The following is a 21893-nucleotide window of genomic DNA, read 5'->3' as shown; positions in this document are numbered from 1 at the left end:
TTCGGAATTTTTTGGGTTTTTTTTAAAATGCTCTTCAATTTCGAATTGATATCGTCCTCCAACTGTTTTGATTCGAGCGACATTTATGAAGCTTATGTAGACGAAAGGCGCGTGACCCAAATAGTAAGCCTGGAGTTTTAAAAACGAATGGGTCGTTTCCCCTGCCGGTGGACGTTACGGCCAGGAGAGTATCACCATCCCAGTATTCAGCACTTTTGTTTGACATGAAATATCAATAATATGTTCATTTCTGTAAATTTACTGTTGATAAAATGTTGTAGTTTCGAAACACAAGCGTTTTATTTTTATTCGCAGGCGATTGTTTTAGTTGTATTTGGCACATCTTTTCGGAATTGTTTGTTTAAATAGTCTTCAACTTCGTATTTGATTTGGCCTTCCAAATGTTTTGATTCGAGAGCCACTGATGAGTTTATGTAGAAGAAACACGCGTCTGGCGTTCCAAATTATAAGTCTGTTTTCTTTGGTGGTATTTTTAACATGAGTTGGGAGGTTAGAAAAGGTTCTGTAGACGACTACTGTTAAGTTGATCGAAATCATACGAAGTGAATAAGTGTTGAGAGCACAACAAGAATTTCCTGAACCTAATTTCTCCTAAAATTTTTACGCTAGATTATCAAAAAAACTTTAAAAGTTTCTTTTCGTTTAGCTTAGAATAACGAAAGGAAAACAATAAAGTTCGGATAATTCAAGACAATTCTGTTTACCTCATCATTTGATATTTTGCCAGTTTTCTGTTTATCTTTCAACTGGAATGCCAGTCTCAAAGCTTCAATATCGAAGAAGGTATTGTCTTTAACTAATAATTCCTCAAGTCTACGTAGTAAATCTGCATCTTTTTCTTCCTGATTGGTGTCCTTGTGAGGTTCTAGGTCATTTCTTAAACGCATTGCCATGACACTATCGCGTCCTAGAAAAGTATATAAAAACAGTACTTAAAAGTTGAGTTATTAATCTAATATATACGTATTTGGCAAAATCTTTCGGAATTTAGGGTCCTCAATGCTTTTCAACTTCGTCCTTTATTAGGCCTTTTAACTGTTTTTATTCGATCATCACGGATAAGTCTTTTGTAAACAAAACGCACATCTGACGTACAAAATTATTAGCCTGGTATCTTTGATGAGTTTTTTACTGATTGTAACAGGCAATCTGAAGAATGAGGAATATTTATTTGTTGTTAAAAAAAGAGTTTTTCTATACTTGGTAAGGGATTACTAAATAAGCTAAAAGAATGAAGGGCTCCATCAATTATGTGAAATATTTTAATTTGCATTAATTTAAAGCATTCAAATATTCATTGCTTTAAGATTTCCAAAGCTGAATATGTGTTGTTCAAATAATATCCACTTTTAGAGTGAACACAATATGATATTTGAATTCGTCCAGGATACTTACCAGATCTTGAATGTGCTTCTGATAAATACTGATACAGTTTTTCTATATTTATACCATGCTGGTCTTCAAATTTTCCTTGTAGGATCTGTAGCACTCTGCTGTTCAACTGGATATTGTTATCCTGAGTAAAAGTTATGATCAACATAAATGATTTGAAGAAAAAGAGTTTGAAAAATATGATTCTGTCGATGCAATAAAACACGAAATAATACGTAGCATTGGTTTGAAGGCTGCGAATGAAATTTTGAAATCTAAAAAATACAAAAAAACTAAAAACTAAAAAAAGAACATTATCAAAGTCAACTCTATCACCATTTTAAAGGGCATCTTAATTCCTGAAATATTAAATTACTGATCACGGTAAAAAACATACCTGACAGGCTAAATTAAGTTCTTTGACTGAAATCCGCCCGTCCACGTTACTGTAATGACGTAAACTCATCTGTAGAGCGCGCATGCGTTGCCTGCTATATTCAGACACATTCTCGCTAATCAAAAGAATTGTTTTATCCTCCGCATTAACCGTTACATTTTCTGTTTTTCTTCCTAAAACATAAACAAACTCATCTAATTTAAAACATTACTGTGATTATTGCAAGTGTTTCACTCTCTTTTTTCGTCTATTCATTTTGTCGATTGTGCCAATCTGTAACAAGAGGTTGGAACTGATATTGATACTTCTTTAGCAAATTAAGTGCTAATGACGGAGTTACGTGATAAAATTATATTTAATTCGTGACTGCCTATATTTTTTAATTGTTTTCTGGTTGTCATCTTCAAAAATGTACTAGAATGCAACGCGATTATTTTGTTTATGATTCAAAATTACTTCCAAGATATTTTTTTTAAATGTTTACTGATCAAACTTTCAATTGGACTAATAACTTATATTTATTTATAATGTTGATGAAACATTAGCATCACCTTGTTTTCCAATATTTTCTTATTTGAAAACCTACCTTCTAAGGTCTGGTTGTTGTCAGTCAATTCTGAAGCTTGTGGTGATCTTTTGGGTTTTCTCAGAGGCGGGTTATAAGGACTTTTTCCTCTTTTTCTATCCTATATTCAAAATATAATTTAGATATATCAATTTCCAAATTTTATCAGAAAATATGTTTCATTTTCTAGATGAATTTGAAAACATACCAAAAATACGCATTTATGTCCTCAATAAACAGAAATATGTTTAAAAGGTAATTTGACAATTGAAATTTCATTGTTATTAATATGTTGAACTTGTGGTCATCTGCAATCTACGATGGCTAATTTCGACAGACTCAAAAGTTTGGACTATTTTAGTGTTGCGCTAAATGGTTTATGTAGGTAAATAAACTCATCATAGATAACAGGTAAAGGAACGAATGCCAAATTTTGCCGCTTGAATTCTAAAATCAAAAAGTATTATAACTCCACCAAATAACATTCTTCAGTGCTAACATTATTCTGTCAAAAAGTATTAATTTTTTTTTAATTTTTCTTGCATTTATCCGTTAGGTTGAAAAAAAATCCATGCAGTTGACTGGTCCCATTTCTAGATCTTGTCATTAACATTTAGATGTGAGCCATAGCCTTCTCCTAAGGGATATTTGACTTCAAGATTTTCCTATTGTTGAACATTGAGGTGGCAGATACCAAGAGAACAATCAAAATCCATAAGTCGAGGAGAAATAGACAAATCAATATCAAGAACCTCTTCCCATCCCCTCCCCCCCCCCAAAAAAAACGAAGCCCACCAATAAAAAAATGGGTGATCTCGGGTGTAAAAGCTTACAAGTTGAAGAATTGTTCTGTTCGTGTTCAAGCATTGCGTCTGTTTCTTTTTGGAATGATTATAAAAAGAGAGGCGAAAGATACAAAAGGGACATTCAAACTTTGAAGCAAGATTAAAATGGTTTTTTTTTTATTTTTCTGCTTTGAAATTGTATCAGTTATATTCTTGCATTGTACAAAATTGTATCTTCCTGTACTGTTTATGACTTTGCTGCATGTCTCTGAAGAACAGCCACTGACTCTTGAGAGTGTATTATGACATGGTTTTATATCATTAGGTTTAATTTGTAACTGCGAGCATCCTTTAATAGAGTATTTTTAGTTTTTTGGGAGCTTGTTGCTTATGACATCACAAATGACAAATTCCTCAAAACAGTTATATATAAGGACTGTATATGGATCTTTACGTACCAATGTCCTGTTGTCATTGGATCCATTTTTCTTCTGGTTTTGGTTTCTTTGTATTTTTTTGTCAGCATTGCGATTATAAATTTGTGCTTGAGATTGACCCAAAGGCATACTGTCACTACTGTCCTTTGAACCTAAGTAGTTGTCTTCTAAGGAACATTCATCACCATCATTGTAACCCTACAAAACAAAGAGTTCTACCCGTAAAAGATGTTTCTTACTTTTAAACATCAGTACTCTAAAATGAAAAAAAATCATTTGTACCCAAATTGGCTTGGTAACCGTATGTACCCAAATAAATTGATAGCCTTATATAATAATAAAACAAACAGTGAAATTAAATTTAAAGAGGAAAGGTCACACTTGTGATCATTTAGTATTTGAGAAATAAACGTGGACGTCATCAAGTATTGTATTGTGTAGTTCTTTACCGTTTGAGATGCATGCTTTTGCTTTCTTGGGGCGAGTTGGATGTTAGTAGTTGTCGCATTATATTGAGGTGTCCAATATATTTGCTTAACTCATGTTATCTTGTTGGTTCTCCAGACAAATTATGAGTATGAAGATGTGTTTGTTCTTACATAAACTATTCTATATTTAATTTTGCTGGGTTTACAGCAAAACTGCATAAAACAAACAATGTTTAAAACTTGATGTTGAAATACCAAATACGGACCATAAAGTGAAGAATCTACTTGTTGAAACTCTGTTGTTAAAACATTCAACAACTTTTAATACGTTATCGGATCGCTGATCATTGATGTATGCGTGCGCAGTCCTTTAGAGGTTTACTTTTTTGTAAATTTTCATTTGTTGTGGCTGTTTTACACGTTGCATATGCTTCCGTAGAAACCAATGTCAAAATCAACTTAAAGATTTAAATTAGAAACAAAGAAACGAAAAAAAATACTACATATTTCTTTCAGGTTCAGATATATTTTCTACATTCTAAAGACGTTAAGCAACCAGCAATAAATCAATCAATCAGTTCAGGTTCAGTTATTTTTTAATAATATTTTCTACATTCTACAGACGTTAAGCAACAATCAATCAACCAATCAATTTACATTCCAAAGTTGTGATTTTCTTGTTTTGCATCCACTTGCTGATAGTTAATTGAAGGTTTTTTTCAATAAGTTAAAATATTTCAGACCATTTTTAAAAATGACATTTGAATTTGATGCATTCGTTTGTCCAAATCATTAATAAGTTCAAACTAAAACATTATTTGTGTATATATGAAATATTTCAATTATTTAGAAACTAAAGTTTCAACTCTCTTAGACAACGTTGACCTTGGGTGGATTGATCTATTATTTTAGGTCCTTTTTGGTCATTAAGCTCTTCAACTGTTTCGGTTCGTGTACATCTCTGGCTTTCAAACATTCGGCTTTGAGCATTCTTGATGAAGGTAAATCCACAAAAGCGGTTCGGACGTATGCAATTTATAAAGTGTTGTTTTCATTTCTTATGCAAACAAATTGTGTCAATCTGTATGTTAACGGAAGTGCACAACCATAACCATTCTATAACTTTCAATACGTTATGAATTCACAACGTATTGAAAGTTATAGAATGGTTATGAGACGAGGTTCTTTTTCAAAATTTTTTACAGAAGATGTTCAATTCATACAAATGATGATCTTTAATTGGCTGAAAGACGAATCATTTGAATCCGTCGTATGCTTTATTTCGTATAAAAAAAATACGTCGTATGTGGCGCAGGACATTTGCGGTTTTTGTTACCTGTAACACGTAAGTAAAGATATTTGGGCTTCTAATATTATAGACATTTGCGTTTTAAACTTTAATACACCTGAACTAAATTGACCGGACATTCGCGCCTTTTATCTATGACAGTTTACCTGTAATCTTAAACCAATTTTACCAAAGTCATTGAATTGAAAGATGTTCACATATTCCTTGAAAGGTCTTTCGAACAAAAAAAAAAGAAACAAATATTCGGGTAATCGATAGAGAAAACGAAATGTTTATGGATGGAGCATTTAAATATTTCTCTACATTCTTCAAGCAGCCTTATGAAATTCGTGAATTTCTATTCCTCTTGTGTCCATTCTATTGCATTGATAGTCCGAGTAACTGTACGCTCATGGTTTATCTAAGCTAATTTCAATTTATAAAACACCAAAGTTGGATTTTTAAAAACCGCTGCTGTTCATGTTAACTTTAGAAAGAGTCATGGTTGTTATAAGGAATTTACTTCCATCCGCCCTGTTGAAGTGTTGTCGTTTTTTATCTGACTTACGTATGATCGCGAAAGAGTGAGTATTTTATGTGTATATATTAGTTAAGATCGATTTTGTTACATCTGGTGATCCGTTTATTTGGCAATCGCCAATTGCAGTCAGCAGGGTTTAAGAACATCCATTGATCGACCTTCTAATCAAATGCGTTTTGTTAAAATATACTTTTTCACTTTTTTGGTCTTTTGGAAAATGTTGTTTGTGCTGTATTTAGACCCCTCTACCAAGAAATTTGTTTTGCATGCACACGTATAAAAATTGCGGTTTTTACCCAAAGCAATCATAGGTTTGAACGTTGTTTTCAATTTAGACTTGTAAATATATTAATGTATTGTGTTTTGATATTAAATGATTTTTTTCAACTTTTAACTGTTATGTTGATAAAGCACTAATGTCCTAAAAATTAAAGCGCAATTAAAAAAGCGCAAACGTCCCGTGCCGATCGTATGGAAGCAACCTAAGAGTATTAAGTAATTAGCTCCGATAACCGATTTCATCAACACTAACTTTTCGCATTAAATATGTTCGTGTTATGTTTTAAAAGAATCGCAATCAAATTTTATTTATTTGAAAAACATACTGCTTTCATCTCATAGACAACATCTGCCGATGTTTTGTGTTTAAAGTTTTACTTTCAGATTCAAAATATTAATTTAACTTATATTTTTATCTGAAAATCTGTAAATTTAAGAATTGAAAACTATTTCCCGAGCTTCATGCAAAATATGAATGCTACTTGCATTCATTTCGTATAAATGTTAAATAAAACACTATTCAATTATATGTCAAATTAAGTGATTGTGATTTAGGTTTTTTATTGTTGTGTCCGTATTCGGTACACCATAAACCAGTTGTTTAATATTATAAGTTAGTATTGATGTGCTTTTCTTCCTTTGCTAGCAGGTAAGTTTTGATCATGACGAGAAAAAATAAAAAACTCAAACACGGCGTTAAAATATGATAAGAAAAAATGTCACCTTACCAATTTGCCCTGCTTTAGCCTTTCATCACGTGATAATCCATAACGATAACGAGCATCGGGAGAAATGTGAACAAATTTTTCTTTCAACACGGAACATTTCATTCTGAACATGAAAAACAATCCCTTTACTTCCCAGACAACCTCAAAGTTATATAGAATAATTAATATGCATTTACATCCAATTCACACAGAACAAATAGATCCGTATACAACATAATATATATCAGTGAAAAATTCATCTAACATTGTCGTTAAATCAGACATCAAAACCAATCACACATCTTCGTCAAATATTATTAATTGAAACACAAACCTTCCCTCATATTGACACTAAGTTCAAAACACCAGCATTTAATCTCAATGAATGTTGAACTTAGAGAAATAATTATTGTAACTGTTCAATTAAGCCGTACGTTTCTGGTAGATTCTCATTCGAGTGATTAGACAATTAACCAAACACTTAATGAATACCAATTAAGGTACAATAGATTGCAATGACGTTTATTGCATATTGTTGATCAAAATAAGCATTCTTATCGATAACTTGCAGGAATGCCAGAAATACAAGACCTGTTTCGGAGACATGGTGTCACACTGTTTTTCAAATAACTTTTTCAATTTTTAATGGGCTCATTTTATTTCAATATTTCAAAAATCTATTGTTAGGCCGTGCCTCTTTTTTTAGCGCCACGTGAACTTTTCAAAACCTACCAGCTGACGAAAAACACGTCACAAATATAAACACAGCCATAATAAAGTAACTACCACACAGTTAGTCGCCCATTTCTAATATATATATTTTCTCGTTCAAAATTTTAAACTATCACATCAGTATAAAATGGAGAATGGAAATTGGGAATGTGTCAAAGCGACAACAACCCGACCAAAGAACAGAAAACAGCCGAAGGCCACCAATGGGTCTTCGGTTGGCTCCTAAACAAAAATGTGTACTAGTTCAATGAAAATGGACGTCACACTAAACTCCAAAACATATGAATGAACTAAAATTAAAAAACATACAAGACTAACAAAGGCCAGAGGCTCCTGACTTGGGACAGGCGCAAAAATGCTTTGTATAGAATATTACCATAAGAGATTGGATGTGAAATACCTGAACGCATAATATGTCTGCATGTTGATTTATATTTACAAATGATGTCCTTGTACCGATGATAAAATTTAGTAATATACAATGCTTTCATTTTGAACCAAAATAATGATTTAGGATACTTATGACTAAAATGTCCAGTTGAAAAATTCTAATTTTCTTATTTTCAAAAGATTTTGTAAACTATATTTTGTGTTTGTTTGTTTTTTATTTGTTTTTTTTACGTAATACGCAAAACAAAGAAAACAATTTGGCTCTATAGACACTTGTTTCGTCCAATGTGTTTAGAAATGAAAGCTTTTTTTTCAGAGACAAGTGCCTGTGAAACAATGGTACAGTTTACACATTCGAAATACAGAGAGGTAAACATATTCTAAACAAATCTGTGTGCATGATGGAACGAATATCGATTTTGTTAAATATCACTTAAGGATAGAAATCTGTAAGTGTGTAGTTTTTCATCGTCAGATTTCCACGAAGTCCTTTTGTGCGTCAACCAGTCTATATATGGAAAAGAACTTACGAAAGCAGTAAATGTATTACTATGGATTATGAATATCAATATCGGTATATTTTTTTAGATCTGACAAATCATTTTGTAATGGTATTCCTGTATTAATTTTTCACGTAAAACAATTAATTCGTTACATGATACATGTATCAGGATTTGTTATCGTTCTCAATCATCCTTCTTTATTTATAATGTATACTATTGCAATTCCCCTGGAGTTCAGCTCATAGAGTTGGCAAGCGGCCACGATAATAGATTCGGTCTTCCTATGGGTGTTCGGCTTAACATATGGAAAGCCTCACTTCAACTATACCGGGTTGTGTTTACAAACTGCTACAGCCTTTCTGCACACAATGAACGTTTTTGAAAATTAGAAAAGAGTTGGTGCATTTTAGTAGCTATAACAGACTTATTCACCTATTGTATAGTAATTTCTATTCAAACATTGATCCAACTGTTCTGGTCAAATCAGAAAAAGTTGCTCTTGTCCAGGTTGGCAATACATATGAAATATTTGCCACTGAACTTAATCAAGCTTTAATCAATCATTTATTATATTGTTCAGTGGCAGATTTAATCAATCGAAAAAGGTATAATTTAGTCTTAGATGCATGATTTATTTATTAGTTGTTATTGGCTTTGAACTAGCTGTCAGTAAAAAAAAATTGAAAACAACACGTTTAATAATTTCATGCGTTCGAAGCGCTTTTCTGGATTTACCTTCATCAGGAACGCTCAAAGCCAAACATTAACTGTAAATGCCAGTACCCTCAGATCTGTACTTAGTGTCTTTTTGTTGTTGTGATGTACAAGTACCGGTCCACGTCCACTCTGTGTTTTTGTTAGATGTATTTCTGTTTGTATCCATCTGATGAGTTAAGCCTTTTTTAACTGATTTTTATAGTTTGTTCTTATGTTGTACTGTCACACCACTGTCACTGGTTAGGGGATGGTTGGCGCCTTCAAACTAGTTTAACCCCGCCACATTCTATATGTGCCTGTCCCAAGTCAGGAGCCTGTAATTGAGTGGTGGTTGTTATTTGTTGCTATTTATTTGTTTTTCGTTTATTGTTTTGTATAGTGTGTTCTTGTGTTGTGTTGATGCACCACTGTCCCAGGTTAGGTGGAGGGTTGGCGCCATCTAACTAGTTTAACTCCGCCACATTCTGTATGTGCCTGTCCCAAGTAAAGAGCCTGTAATTCAGTGGTTGTCGTTTGTTGCTGTGTTAAAAATTTGTTTTTCGTTCATTATTTTGCACATAGGCCGTTAGTTTTTTCGTTTGAATTGATTTACATTTGTCATTTCGGGGCCTTTTATAGCTGACTATTCGGTATGGGTTTTGCTCATTGTTGAAGGCCGTACGGTGACCTATAGTTGTTAATTTCTGTGTAATTTGGTCTCTTGTGGAGAGTTGTCTCATTGGCAATCATACCACATCTTCTTTTTTATATTCAATTTATTTAATGCTATTTGTACTAGACTAAAAACAACACAGACCCAAGAATTTTATACTTAACAATATATATTTTATTGTTGAAAACTAAATAAAGGACTTTAATTCGATGACTTAAAGATAGAAACAAAATACAACAATGTCATGTAAAACAGTATTTGATAGTACCATATTAATAGAAAGTTTCTTTCTTTCTTTGATGAAATACAATGTCTTTCCACATATTTAACCCGCCTCGGTGGTCTCATGGTAGCATGTTCGCCTCGAGTGCGGGAGGTCGTGGGTTCGAAACCCGACAGGGTCAAACCAACGACTTTATAATTGGTATTTGCTGCTTTTCCGCTAAGCACGCGGCATTAAGGAGTAAGAGCAAAGACTGGTCGGCTCGGAGTCAGAATAATTTGTCCTGGTAAGGTGATATGTCTTCCTGCGGACTGTTACCTTGTGAACTAGCATGTTAAAAATCCAGCTCAGCGTGTCGGTCTAGTACAAAGCAGGGTCAATAATCATATTACATTAAAATGTGCTCGCCCTGATTATGAAAATTTATTTGCCGCTGAACTTTAAGCAGCCATCAATCATCCACATATTTATGTTCAACATTTATAAGTCTGCAGTACAACAGACGATATGTAACGGTTACCATAACTAGATGTCACCAGTAATGGTCAAATTTTTATGGCTTTACAATATACTAAAAATCAGAGAACAGAATGCAAATTAGATGTCAAAATTCAATTTCTCGTCAAAACCGTTGAAGTATATGTTGGTTATTAACTAACACGGACAAGCGGTTTGGACAAGTATAGACAAAGAGAAATATTTTGTTTTGATATGTTCATTCAAATAATTCGTCTTTGAAGTCAAAATCTTAAAAATAGCTCAATCTCTATTGATTTATATTAAAATTTTCATCATTTATTGCTAACTTAAAATACTTCTGTAAGCGCTAAAATTCAACACTGCTGTATAATAATTTTAACCATTTTACAATACATGCATAATATAGAAGTCGTCAATGAATAAAGCAAGCGACCATCTTCAAATTCGTTTAGTGTCCCATTGGTCACTAAGGACTTTGAAGTAACTTGTTTCCGTATTTGCTTCAATGACAATTTTTTATAACATTTAAATTAAAGTCATATTTGCTCAGTGTTGTACTGAATTATCTCCCATTAGTGACTTCTCTTTGAATTTCGCAAACATGTAACCAATCTTTTTCATGTGAATAACGATTGCTATTTGTACTTTTTTTTAAATATTGAGCGCAATGTCTTCCGGTTTATATAATCTTTCAATTCACTCCATTTACTAGACCGTTGAATTAATTCCGTTTTTGAAAGAATGTCAATATCCAGCGCAGAGCCAATATTTGAACGTAAAGTCTATCAAGTATCAGGTAAAAATTGATTTCCCTAGCAATAAAAATAATTACTTTTCCATTTTTGAACCGATCGATTCTAAAATAGCAGTTATTAGAAAGAGATGGTGGCGATAGGAATTTTTATCTAAACATATAAATTCTTAATACGTTAGAAAGGCAGAAAATGGCAATTAATCTGATATTTAAACTAACTTTGATATTTTATGGTTCTACACTTGCATTACAAACCGTGAATCTTGCAATCATTACTGGATATGATAATAAAAAAGTTGCATTGAAGACTATTTATCGCAAGTGGTTTCACGTTAATCCAAAAGTAATTAAGACATTTGCACATTTTAATAGTTTTTAGTTCAGTACATTTACCGTCGAACACGAAACCATATATGAAGATCAGAGTAAATAGTAATGCTTTGATAGCTGATATAGATGACAGCAAAAATAAAATATAGATAGATGTATTTCTGATTTTCCGATTTCGGGACAGTCAATGAATAAATACATTACTATATGAAGATCCAAGAACGTACTAAAGTACATACAATTTAATCGGAGATCTCAGATTATTTTGCAATTGATTGTTTCTTCTCAAAAAAGTAAAAATTAAAGGATAATTCTAACTTCTTTTCTTTCTCCCTTAGACGTTCCTGTATGAAGTTAGCCTCATATGAATATAGGAACAAGTCGACAAGAAGAGAAGCACTATTAATTCCCATGGGAATGCCGATTGTTTGTTGAAAAACACATCCTCAAGACAAATATGTTGTCAATCAAGAAATCAAGCATCTTATTAATGTCAGTTGCAGAGAATTTATTTTTAGAATCAGAGTTACTTTTTATAAAGTACGATTTATCCCTCCTTAAGACAAGATACTTGTATATACTTGGCCATTTATTTTTATGAAGCAAAGCAGTACCAACTCTTTCAATCTGTTCTTTAGTTTGGAATGGGGAATAACTTTGTAAAGTGGAGTAAAGTCAAACGTTTTAATACTATTGCAAGATGAAAGAGTCTTAGGTTATATGTACTTTTGGCATTGCACAAGTCATGTCTTCTTTGACTGTCCATGGCGTTAAAACACGAAATCCCTGGGATGTGTTTTAATTGATTTAAGTCTTTGATGCGTTTTTTTTATTGTTAGTTGTTTTTGGCTTTTAACTAGCTTTCAGTAACTGCGAGTACTCTCAAATCGTACTTTCGTGTTAAGTTGACCTGTTGACACAATTTGTAATGCATTTCTGTAATTCAATGTTTACTTATTTTGTGTTTTATCTCGTCTCACTATGTTTAATATGTACCACCTTTGATAAATATTTAGTATGACTCTTAATTTTCACTTCCGTACTCGTACTCTGAACAACAAATTAATTAATTTTGTACAAAAATTTCCGAACAACAAAATTATTATATTCAACACCTGTGTACGTTGTTTTATTTAACGCCATTTTGTCCCAGGTTAGAGTTGGTTTATTGACACTCTAATTCATCTTCATCAACTGAAACGTCTATGTTATATAGACACCTACGTTATAATATTGTATGTATATTGGGTCATAGATCAAACTTATTCGTTAAGTATATGTTTACTTGTTTTAATGTCTTTTTGATCGAGTTAAGCCATTTCTATTGATGTTTTATAGTGTGTCTTTTTATGTTGTAATGTTACACTACTGTATCAGGTTAGGGTGAAGGTTGGCGCCTGTTAAAACGTTTAAACCCACTGCATTGTATGCACCTGTCCTAAGTCAGGAGCCTGTTGTTCAGTGGTTGTCGTTTGTTGGTGTGGTTCATATGTGTTTTTCGTTTCTTGTTTTTTTATATAGATTACACCATTGGTTTTCCTGTTTGAATTGTTTTACACTAGTCATTTTGGGGCCCTTTATAGCTTGCTGTTCGGTGTGAGCAAAGGCTCCGTGTTGAAGGCCGTACTTTGACCTATAATTCTTAACTTTTTGTACATTGTGACTTGGATGGAGAGTTGTCTCATTGGCATTCATACCACATCTTCTTATTTATATCTAGAGGTTCATCGTTTTTTTTTAGTATCCACATCGGATTCACCCCACCTCCAGAATAGGTACTTTCACAATAATTTTGAAGCTCGTCTTTGATTGCTGATAAAATTGTTGTTGATAATTTAGAAAGAGGGTTCGTGGAGAACTTGGAAGATCCAGCAATATAATATAGAAATGAGGAGATGTGGAATGATTGCCAATGAGACAACTATCCACCAATGAAGTGGATGTAAGCAATTATAAGCAACCGTACGGCCTTCAACAATGAGAAAAACCATACCGTATCGTCTGCTATAAAAGGCCCCGACATGAAAAATATGAAACAAATCAAAAGAGAAAACTGAGGGCCTAATTTATAGCAAAACAATTTACGAAAAACAAATATGACAGACATGAACCAACGTCAACCACTGAACTACAGGCTCCTGACTTGGTACAGGCACATATAGAATATGGCGGGGTTAAACTGGTTTACTGGCGCCAAACCCTCCCCCTAACCTGGGACAGTGGTGTAACAGTACAACATGACGTTGTTTGTAAGGACACTTATTTAATACAATGAAGAAATATCTAGTTCTCCATCTTTGGTTGAAATTCTTAAGGAACATGAAACAGGATCTCCTCCTTGGTAAGTGTCGTGCATGGTGGTATATGTCGAGTTTCCAAGTGAATTGTCAATACCTAATTCATTTATCAAGCAGTTTATTTAATGTGATTTAAACACAAAAACGATGTTGTTTGGGATTTTATCTGCGGGGACAACAACATATTTGTCATGGAGGTAGGACATGTGTTTTACAACATTTAAGTCTTTAAAGATTGATGTAGCATGTATTTTTATAGACCCATTCAGTTTTGTTTAATTCTGATTTGTATCAACGACCTCACAGCCTTAATCCATTCGGAAAGAGTATCTAAGTCTTCTCTCTCGTGTTTAACCCATTACCTGGCATAATCCTCGACTGAATCCATTAGTAGTTTGAAGTTGTTTTTCCAATTGATGGATTAAGGCTCACGATATTGAAGGCCTTAGGATAACACATTTCGCAGAGAAGAGTTATTGACAATGTTTAGGTCAACAGTAATAACGTGGCCAGTCGGATTATATATGAATGGGGAACTAGCACATGTGCAATTAGGAGGTTAAGACTAAACGTCGTCAATACCGAGATCCTACAACACGTTTTTGTAATTGAAAATTTTTGTAGCAATTGGTTTGGTATATGCATATGAAATGAAAGGTAAATACTAATCTTTAAAATAGGGAGACACTTTCGATGAAACTGATTTATGGTGAAGGATATTGCCCTAATTGATGGCATCGAACCCTTTGTTGGCAAAGGAAAGTTAAAGAACAGGATATTTTGTCCCTTTCATCCAATGCAACTGTTTTGAAAAGTCTGTGACTGACAATATCCGAGATGATAGCTGTAAGTTTGTATAGGTTTGAACGATGTTTGTAACAGTGGTTTCCAAACATAAGTTGCGCAGAGAATGAAGTTTCGAAAGGGGTAGTGAATAAAGTTTCGTGCGAATGTGATGAATACCCAATGGCTTTTGTATAAATGGCAGCAAGTCATTTATAGAGACATAATGGAGAGTAGGTGATGTATAATGAGGATGACCATGACTGCGTTTACGTCTAGGGAAGGACTAGATATAATACCTATACCATCAATTTTGTCTTTGCAACCATATGGTGTCGCAGTTCCCAATTCTCTAATCCAATTGTCTTCCTTTTGTCTACGGAGATGTGTTGCAAGATGAGGATAATTAGTCCTGTGGTATATGTTTTCGATAATGCGAACTTGCATCGAAAGGATTGAAAGATCAGGCTGATAAACAATGTCGCTTGCATTGTTGTTGATTTTTGCTCTATGGCCGCACTTACGTTTGTTTAACCCTCCTTTCGTTTCACCGACATACCAATCCGCAAAGATTACATTTTAATCCGTAGACGAGATTTGTTGATTTACAATTCAGATCATCGTAGCTTCTGGTAAAGTAAGATTTTTTAGTTAAATTGCTAGTAAATTGCTATTAAAATTTTACAGGTTTTGCAGTTTTTGGTTTTACATTTAGAAATGAGACAGTGTTGTTCGGCGTCATTAGAGTCCAAAATGTCTATTATTGCTGTTGTCATTAGTATGATGATCTGAATGTGTCAGATTCGAGGTATTTGTCATGTCTGGTGATGAGGAGACACCTACAATTTCAGACGACACCGTGTCCATGGTGACGTCTTTAAATGTTCGTTCAACCGGCAATCCCCACACTAAACTATGTTTCCTGGTCGAGATGGCTCATTAACAAACAAAACAGTCATGCATGTTCTTTTTTTAAATTTGCAAATTATAACGCGTTTTTATCAGTCGTTAAAACAGTCAATGTTGCCTAAGATATAAAAAAGGCATAATCGATAGCTACTTAAACATATATTTCCTATATTTAATTTTCCCTTTCTATACAATTTGGTTTTACAAAAGTCAATTCACTTACAAAGAAATGATAAAAAACTTTGTTTTTTCAATTGGAATATTTATATGTGCCGTGTTGGTGATAAAATTTCAATTTCAAACTATTGATATTCCAATCGGTACGAACTGCATCTCTTCTATTGCTAACCCTGTCGACGCGCGTAGTCTGACCCCTTTCGAGTTCAAACGTTCATGATTATTAATTTTCGGTGTAATGTTGTCTGTTTCCAACTTAAATTGTGATTGAACTGTCATTAGAGTGATAGATTGGTGTTTTGCTCATGTAAAAAGCAATCAATGAGTAAATCTCTAAAGAATTAAACGAAAAACCAAAAAGTAGTTCTCAATAAATATGGCATATTATCATAGTATTGCCGATTTTTTGGCGACCCTAATAAACTTATGGCTATGTGAACATTTTCATAAGTAACTAAATACTTTGTTGGTTATATGAATAAAGTAGATTTTAAATCCTAATAATCAAAAAAAAAAGCATTCTAATAATATATATTTCAAAACGCAGCCAAATACCAACATATTGATATACAGTAACCGTGAGTGTCAGATGATATATCAATTTGGAAAATAAAAAATTGAATTTTTATAGTTGATAAATTGGTAGCTGATATTGGTAGAATTGAATAAATACCGGTAAACTGAAATGATATATGGAGTTATTAATTATATTGATTGATTGATTGTTGGTTGCTTAACGTACAGTGGCAAATATTTCATGCATGTTCAGGACGATTATTAATTAGACAACTACCAAATATCAAAAAGTCGAAAAAGGAAGAAGCGAATACAATATGAATAAAAAATCCTACATAACCTCTGCCTAATAAACCCTACAAACCCTCCGCCTAATGAATACTACAAACCCTCAGCCTAATAAATCCTACAAACCCTCCGCATAAAAACCCTACAAACCCTCTGCCTAATACTACAAACCCTCCGCCTAATAAACCCTACAAACCCTCCGCATAATAAATACTACAACCCCTCCGCCTAATTAATACTACAAACCCTCCGCCTAATAAATACTACAAACCCACCGCCTAAATAAAACCCTACAAACCCTCCGCCTAATAAATACTACAAACCCTCCGCCTAATAAAACCTACAAACCCTCTGCCCAATAAATACTACAAACCCTCCGCCTAATAAATACTACAAACCCTCCTCCTAAAAAAATCCTACAAACCTTCCGCCTAACAAATCCTACAAACCCTCCTTCTAAAGAATCCTACAAACCCTCCTCCTAAAAAATACTACAAACCCTCCGCCTAAAAAAACCCTTTAATCCCTTCGCATAAAGTTGCAGAGTTTACCGTATGTTTTAAATGACGAATAGACGCTCATTTTTATTGTCATTCATTAAATCAATGGGACACCAGTTTCCGTTTTTCGTAAAGAAAGACCGTTTTCATCGCGAACAGTTTCCAAAAGTAAAAAAAAATCTGTCTGTCACGTATCGTCGTTCTAACTTCGACTTTGGTCAAACCGATGAAATGTAATACCGCAATCTTATTTTTTTCAAAGGATTGACATTTCTTTGTTTTCATTTTGAAAGATTGTTAACATATAGTTAACATTACCAGAAATCAAAACCAATAAGATATAGACGAAACTTTAAAATGTGACAATTTCCAACTTACCATTTCATAAAATTCGAAGGTATTGTCCATGTTAACTTTCGCTGGTTGTCTGAATCATATTTAAGTTTTTTTGTTATATGATACTTTAAAAGTTCTATATTGACTGGAAATTTATTAGTTTTCAATATCTGTGTTTGTTAAATGCAGCAAAAATTATACTTAACGATTTGTAATGCTCTTTTGATGTCATATTAAACGGGTTTTAATATTTGACCCACGTGAGTGTTGTCAATAAATATTTCCTGCTATCGATATAGCTTGTTGACAAGTTAAATAAGGTCACGTATATGGAAAGTCATGGAAAAGCGGGTCATTATAATGTACAGCGGGAGTAGTTTAGTCCTACGTACCAAGCATATAATGAAGAGAAAAATTGCGATCGATCTTCTTGTCCTTCTAAGAGAGATGGTGTTAAAAAGATACATTTAAATCAGGATGTAAAATAATGAATTACGCATGCGTGTAATCTGTGTTTTGCTTCAGCAGCTAAACCGATTGAACGAAATGGATTTAGATCGATATTCATTAGAAAACAGAGTAATTTATTTACACGAACACAATCGGTTATTTATACTTTTTTATGTGAACGTCATCAGATAAAAAAAAGAAGAAAAAAAGTAGTGCAATTGATATCAATTTACCTTTATGCTAATATGGTCTATAGTGATTTTTGTTTTTAGGGATGGCGGAGGAATATTATTCGTTCTGGATTATCAACAAATCTGTCGAGCCTTATTTCATATTGCTTAAAGGATGTAGCAGACATCAAGGGGTTTAATAAAACGTATAACAAAAACTGCCTGATTAACATCATTTTATTATTTCATGACGGGTTCAATATTAACTTTGGAGTTATAATCCAATACACGTGAATTCAAAGACATGTGCCTTTCTTTTTGTATGTGTTCTGATTTTGCTTGATCGAGACACGTACTGGCGAATTGTCAAATTTGCCTAATCAGTCACCCTTCTTGTTTCTGACTTGTTTTTTAAGTGTGTGCGAGGTAACCAAACAAACTATTTACCGCCTGCCCAACTCTGAAATGCGATTTTAAAATTAGTGAGTTTTCTTTGATTTTCATGGTTTTAATACAAGTTTCCATTCGTACCCAGCTTAGTGAACACCAAGGCTGCGTTCACACTGTCCATGTAAAACATATTTAGTGTATACAAGTTTTATTGTTTACATAAAACATATTTAGTGTACACAAGTTTTATTGTTTACATAAAACATATTTAGTGTATACAAGTTTTATTGTTTACATATTTGAAATAAAATCTAATCCATTGTTTGACATGCATTCAATTCTGTATTCAAAGTCAATCAGACGCTTCATGTGTTTTCAAAATTAAAGCATCGATACTTTGTAATTAATGCTCACAAATTCAATTAAACATGTTTCAAACTTGTTTCAGCTTCAATGTGAACACGGATTAGGATATTTTGATATAGACCCAAAGATGTTTTTGGGCCATCCTAAGAATTGGCTCAATGTTGCCGCTCCATTTTTTGTTTTAACTACAATAATATTTACTAGATCGGGTGCCAGAAGCGTTAAAAAACACCCCAACTTTAACAGCCTAGACTCGCATTGTAAAAGAACTTGTGCGTTCCATTGGACATTTAATTACTTTTTTGTCAAGTCGATACAAAAAAGCAGTTGTATCAATAGTCCGATGAAGGAATATTATATGTAAAAAAAAAAAAACACAAAAAAAAAAAAATAAAAAAATAAAAACAACATAAGTTATGTATACGGCAATGAGACAACAGCCAAATTACATTTAAAGACAAAAGATATCACCATTTTATCATACATTTAACAATAGAGAATATGTCAAGTTCTAAATCGCCTTGATTGTAGAATCGTTTCTTTATCAATTAAATAGAGATTTTCTCAAATCTGCCATCAATAAAAAAAACCTAGATAACAATTTTTTTTTTTTTTAGATATATAGCAAATAAGAGCCACTAACAAAATTCAGACAAATTAACATGTGGCGAGGTTAAACTAATTTTTAAGATCTCAACACAATTTTCAAATATACATCAAGTCCAGCATAATCGTGACAGAGCTATTGAACGGAGGGTATTGTTTTCACTTTGAATAAATTACAGTTTTTAGAAATATCGAAATGATAAAAATAGTGTGTTAGAATACACTTAACTGTGTCCGCGTTTTACAGAAAGAAAACTACGAAAACACATTTTGTATTTCATACTTTGGATCGACTGCCTTAGATTCGTATTTAATTATAATTCTGAAAGACGTGTGTTTTATTGATACAATAAATGATACTAGACTATTCAAAATGTTTTCTCGTCATTTCAGTTTCTATACTCTTATGTAACTTGAAAATGTGAAGTTTTAGCATTTAGGCCAATTCCATAGTGTCAGTAAGATGAGTACCACAAGGATATTTAATATTGTGGGAAAAGTGAACGGTCCATTGTGGTGCGACGTTTTTTTTTATTTATATGATATTGAATTTAGTAATTTGTTTTTCCTATATGAGAAACGAATATATCGCCATTAATCCAAATAAAATGATGGTAAGATAATTCGGAAATCCTGGCGTTTTCCATAATAATCCAGAAAACCCAAACTTATAATATTGAAAAGTAAGGATAACCAACTTCACATTCTATGCGAGTTTAAAGATACAGAGTCATACTGATTTATAATTAATTTGGTAGCTAAAGAACGACACACGAAACAGGTCGTCCCAGTTAGTATTACAGATGGTATTGTTTTCCTTGAACTTTGTCATTTGTTTAGTGATTGTTCTGTTTTCTTTATCATATGTTTGAAGCTTTACCAGCTTAAGTGTTTCACAATTGGTCAATTGTCTTTCAACGGAGTGATCGTAGCGAAGGATAAAAAAAATAATTTAAAAACGACTTCTTCATATATGAATTTCACAGACTACTTTAAAAACTAATCAATTTTGATAATTCTTAAGTTTTTATATCTAAAAATGTAACGATTTTACTTAAAACAAAATATCTTCCTTCAAGCATATTCAGCATGTTAAAATTATGAAGCTATTGCTTTCCTGGTGAATAAGGTTAGTGCTTGGAAACTCGTGTGTTTGTGTGTTTTTTCGTATTTAAGGATTTGGCTGATATATTTTGAAAAGAAAAACGAGCTTAGAACTCTTCCTTTGATTTTAACCAGAAAAAAAATAAAGCACTAAACGTCTTAACTAAATGTAACGAAGTTCTTACCTGGATGGTAGTCTATGAACTGAATACAAATATTTTAAAATCAATTGGAAAATTGCTATATTATGAAACAGATCTATAATTAATACCGTAAACTTGCTGTTCAGGAAATGATGCTTCTATCTATTTTTTATCTGTTTTCAGCTGTAACATAGCATCGATGTAATTTTCTATTGACAAATACACCTGAGTGGGTTTCTCGTTATTATGTTGCTTTATCATTCATCCAATTATTGACTGGAACAAGAATTCTGTTGATGTCTTGGACAGTGATGACGTTTGTATAGTGTTATGGTTTATTGATAGTTAAACAAACGTTTCCAATACTGTCTGTCAAGTGTTTAAGTGCTTTGCAAAGTAAACAATTTGACATGAAATATTCATCATCGCCTCGATACTTATTGAAATGTTTTGCTATTTGAAAATCTCGCCTAGTGTGTTCCCCTCCCCCTGAAATATGTATAATTCATAGGTATAATGTATTTCTATTCTTCTAGAATTATGATCCAGTTATTATACTTTCACAAAGCGAAATCAATTATAAAACATTACTTGCAATTCAGCATAAATTCAAGAAGCTTTCCTGTCATAGTAATCGGGCTGTTTAGGCGATTCTTAGAAAGGAAATATTTCATATATTTCGATAGGGCCTAATCTAAACCTTATCAGTTATATATATAATGATTAAAACTTCAATTGTCATACAGACACAGCACTTGGTCAGTCATAAGACCTCTCCTAACAAAGGACGAGGTACGATAAGTGCCATTATTTGGACCCTGTAATTGCAAAAATTGTAATCATATTCAAGTCTTTCAAAATTATGTCAATTTTATTGATAAATGAACAGGTTGATATAATCTTGACACTTTCGTACAAGGTTACTTGTCAATATGATATCAGAAACTTACGTATTTGACTTAATTGTATCATGGCCTTTTCGCGCATAGTTTTTGGTCAATATATATATGAGCAATATAGCTTCACCAAAAAGATATTTCACACACAAAAATATCCTTATAAAAAATATTTTGTAGAAAAATCTTTTTTTTAGAAATATAATATATAAACCCTCTTGCTGTCGGAGGGACACATATGTTCATTATATGTGTGATTATAGCAAGCCCAGGGCCCGTATGCATAAAGCTACTTAGTTAAGATTGTCTTTAGTAAACGCTTGTCAAGGAAACTTCGCCCTTTTTACCTAAGTGGTATGCAT

The 21893-nt window shown here is 32.8% G+C and overlaps 1 protein-coding gene across 4 annotated transcripts in view; it reads right to left on the bottom strand.

Moving 5' to 3' along the window:
* LOC127735764 (echinoderm microtubule-associated protein-like 2) overlaps window positions 1–20845 on the bottom strand; it is a 47251-nt gene extending 26406 nt beyond the window's left edge. For 2 of the 4 annotated variants that reach the window (XM_052246062.1, XM_052246063.1), the window contains exons 1-6: window positions 17449–17523; window positions 3598–3774; window positions 2376–2475; window positions 1790–1962; window positions 1417–1537; window positions 726–928 (exon numbers count right to left, since the gene is read on the bottom strand). In XM_052246062.1, coding sequence (XP_052102022.1) covers window positions 726–928; window positions 1417–1537; window positions 1790–1962; window positions 2376–2475; window positions 3598–3774; window positions 17449–17478 — 804 coding nt within the window. In that variant the 5' untranslated portion in view covers window positions 17479–17523. Of the gene's footprint in view, window positions 1–725; window positions 929–1416; window positions 1538–1789; window positions 1963–2375; window positions 2476–3597; window positions 3775–17448; window positions 17524–20677; window positions 20731–20763 lie in introns of those variants that run through there. The other 2 variants (XM_052246065.1, XM_052246064.1) reach the window with 2 other exon arrangements.
* Window positions 20846–21893: the final 1048 nt, after the last annotated feature.

Source organism: Mytilus californianus, unplaced genomic scaffold, assembly GCF_021869535.1.
Source record: "Mytilus californianus isolate M0D057914Y unplaced genomic scaffold, xbMytCali1.0.p SCAF_3, whole genome shotgun sequence".
Classification (NCBI taxonomy): domain Eukaryota; kingdom Metazoa; phylum Mollusca; class Bivalvia; order Mytilida; family Mytilidae; genus Mytilus; species Mytilus californianus.
This window is presented reverse-complemented; position numbering and strand designations above follow the sequence as displayed.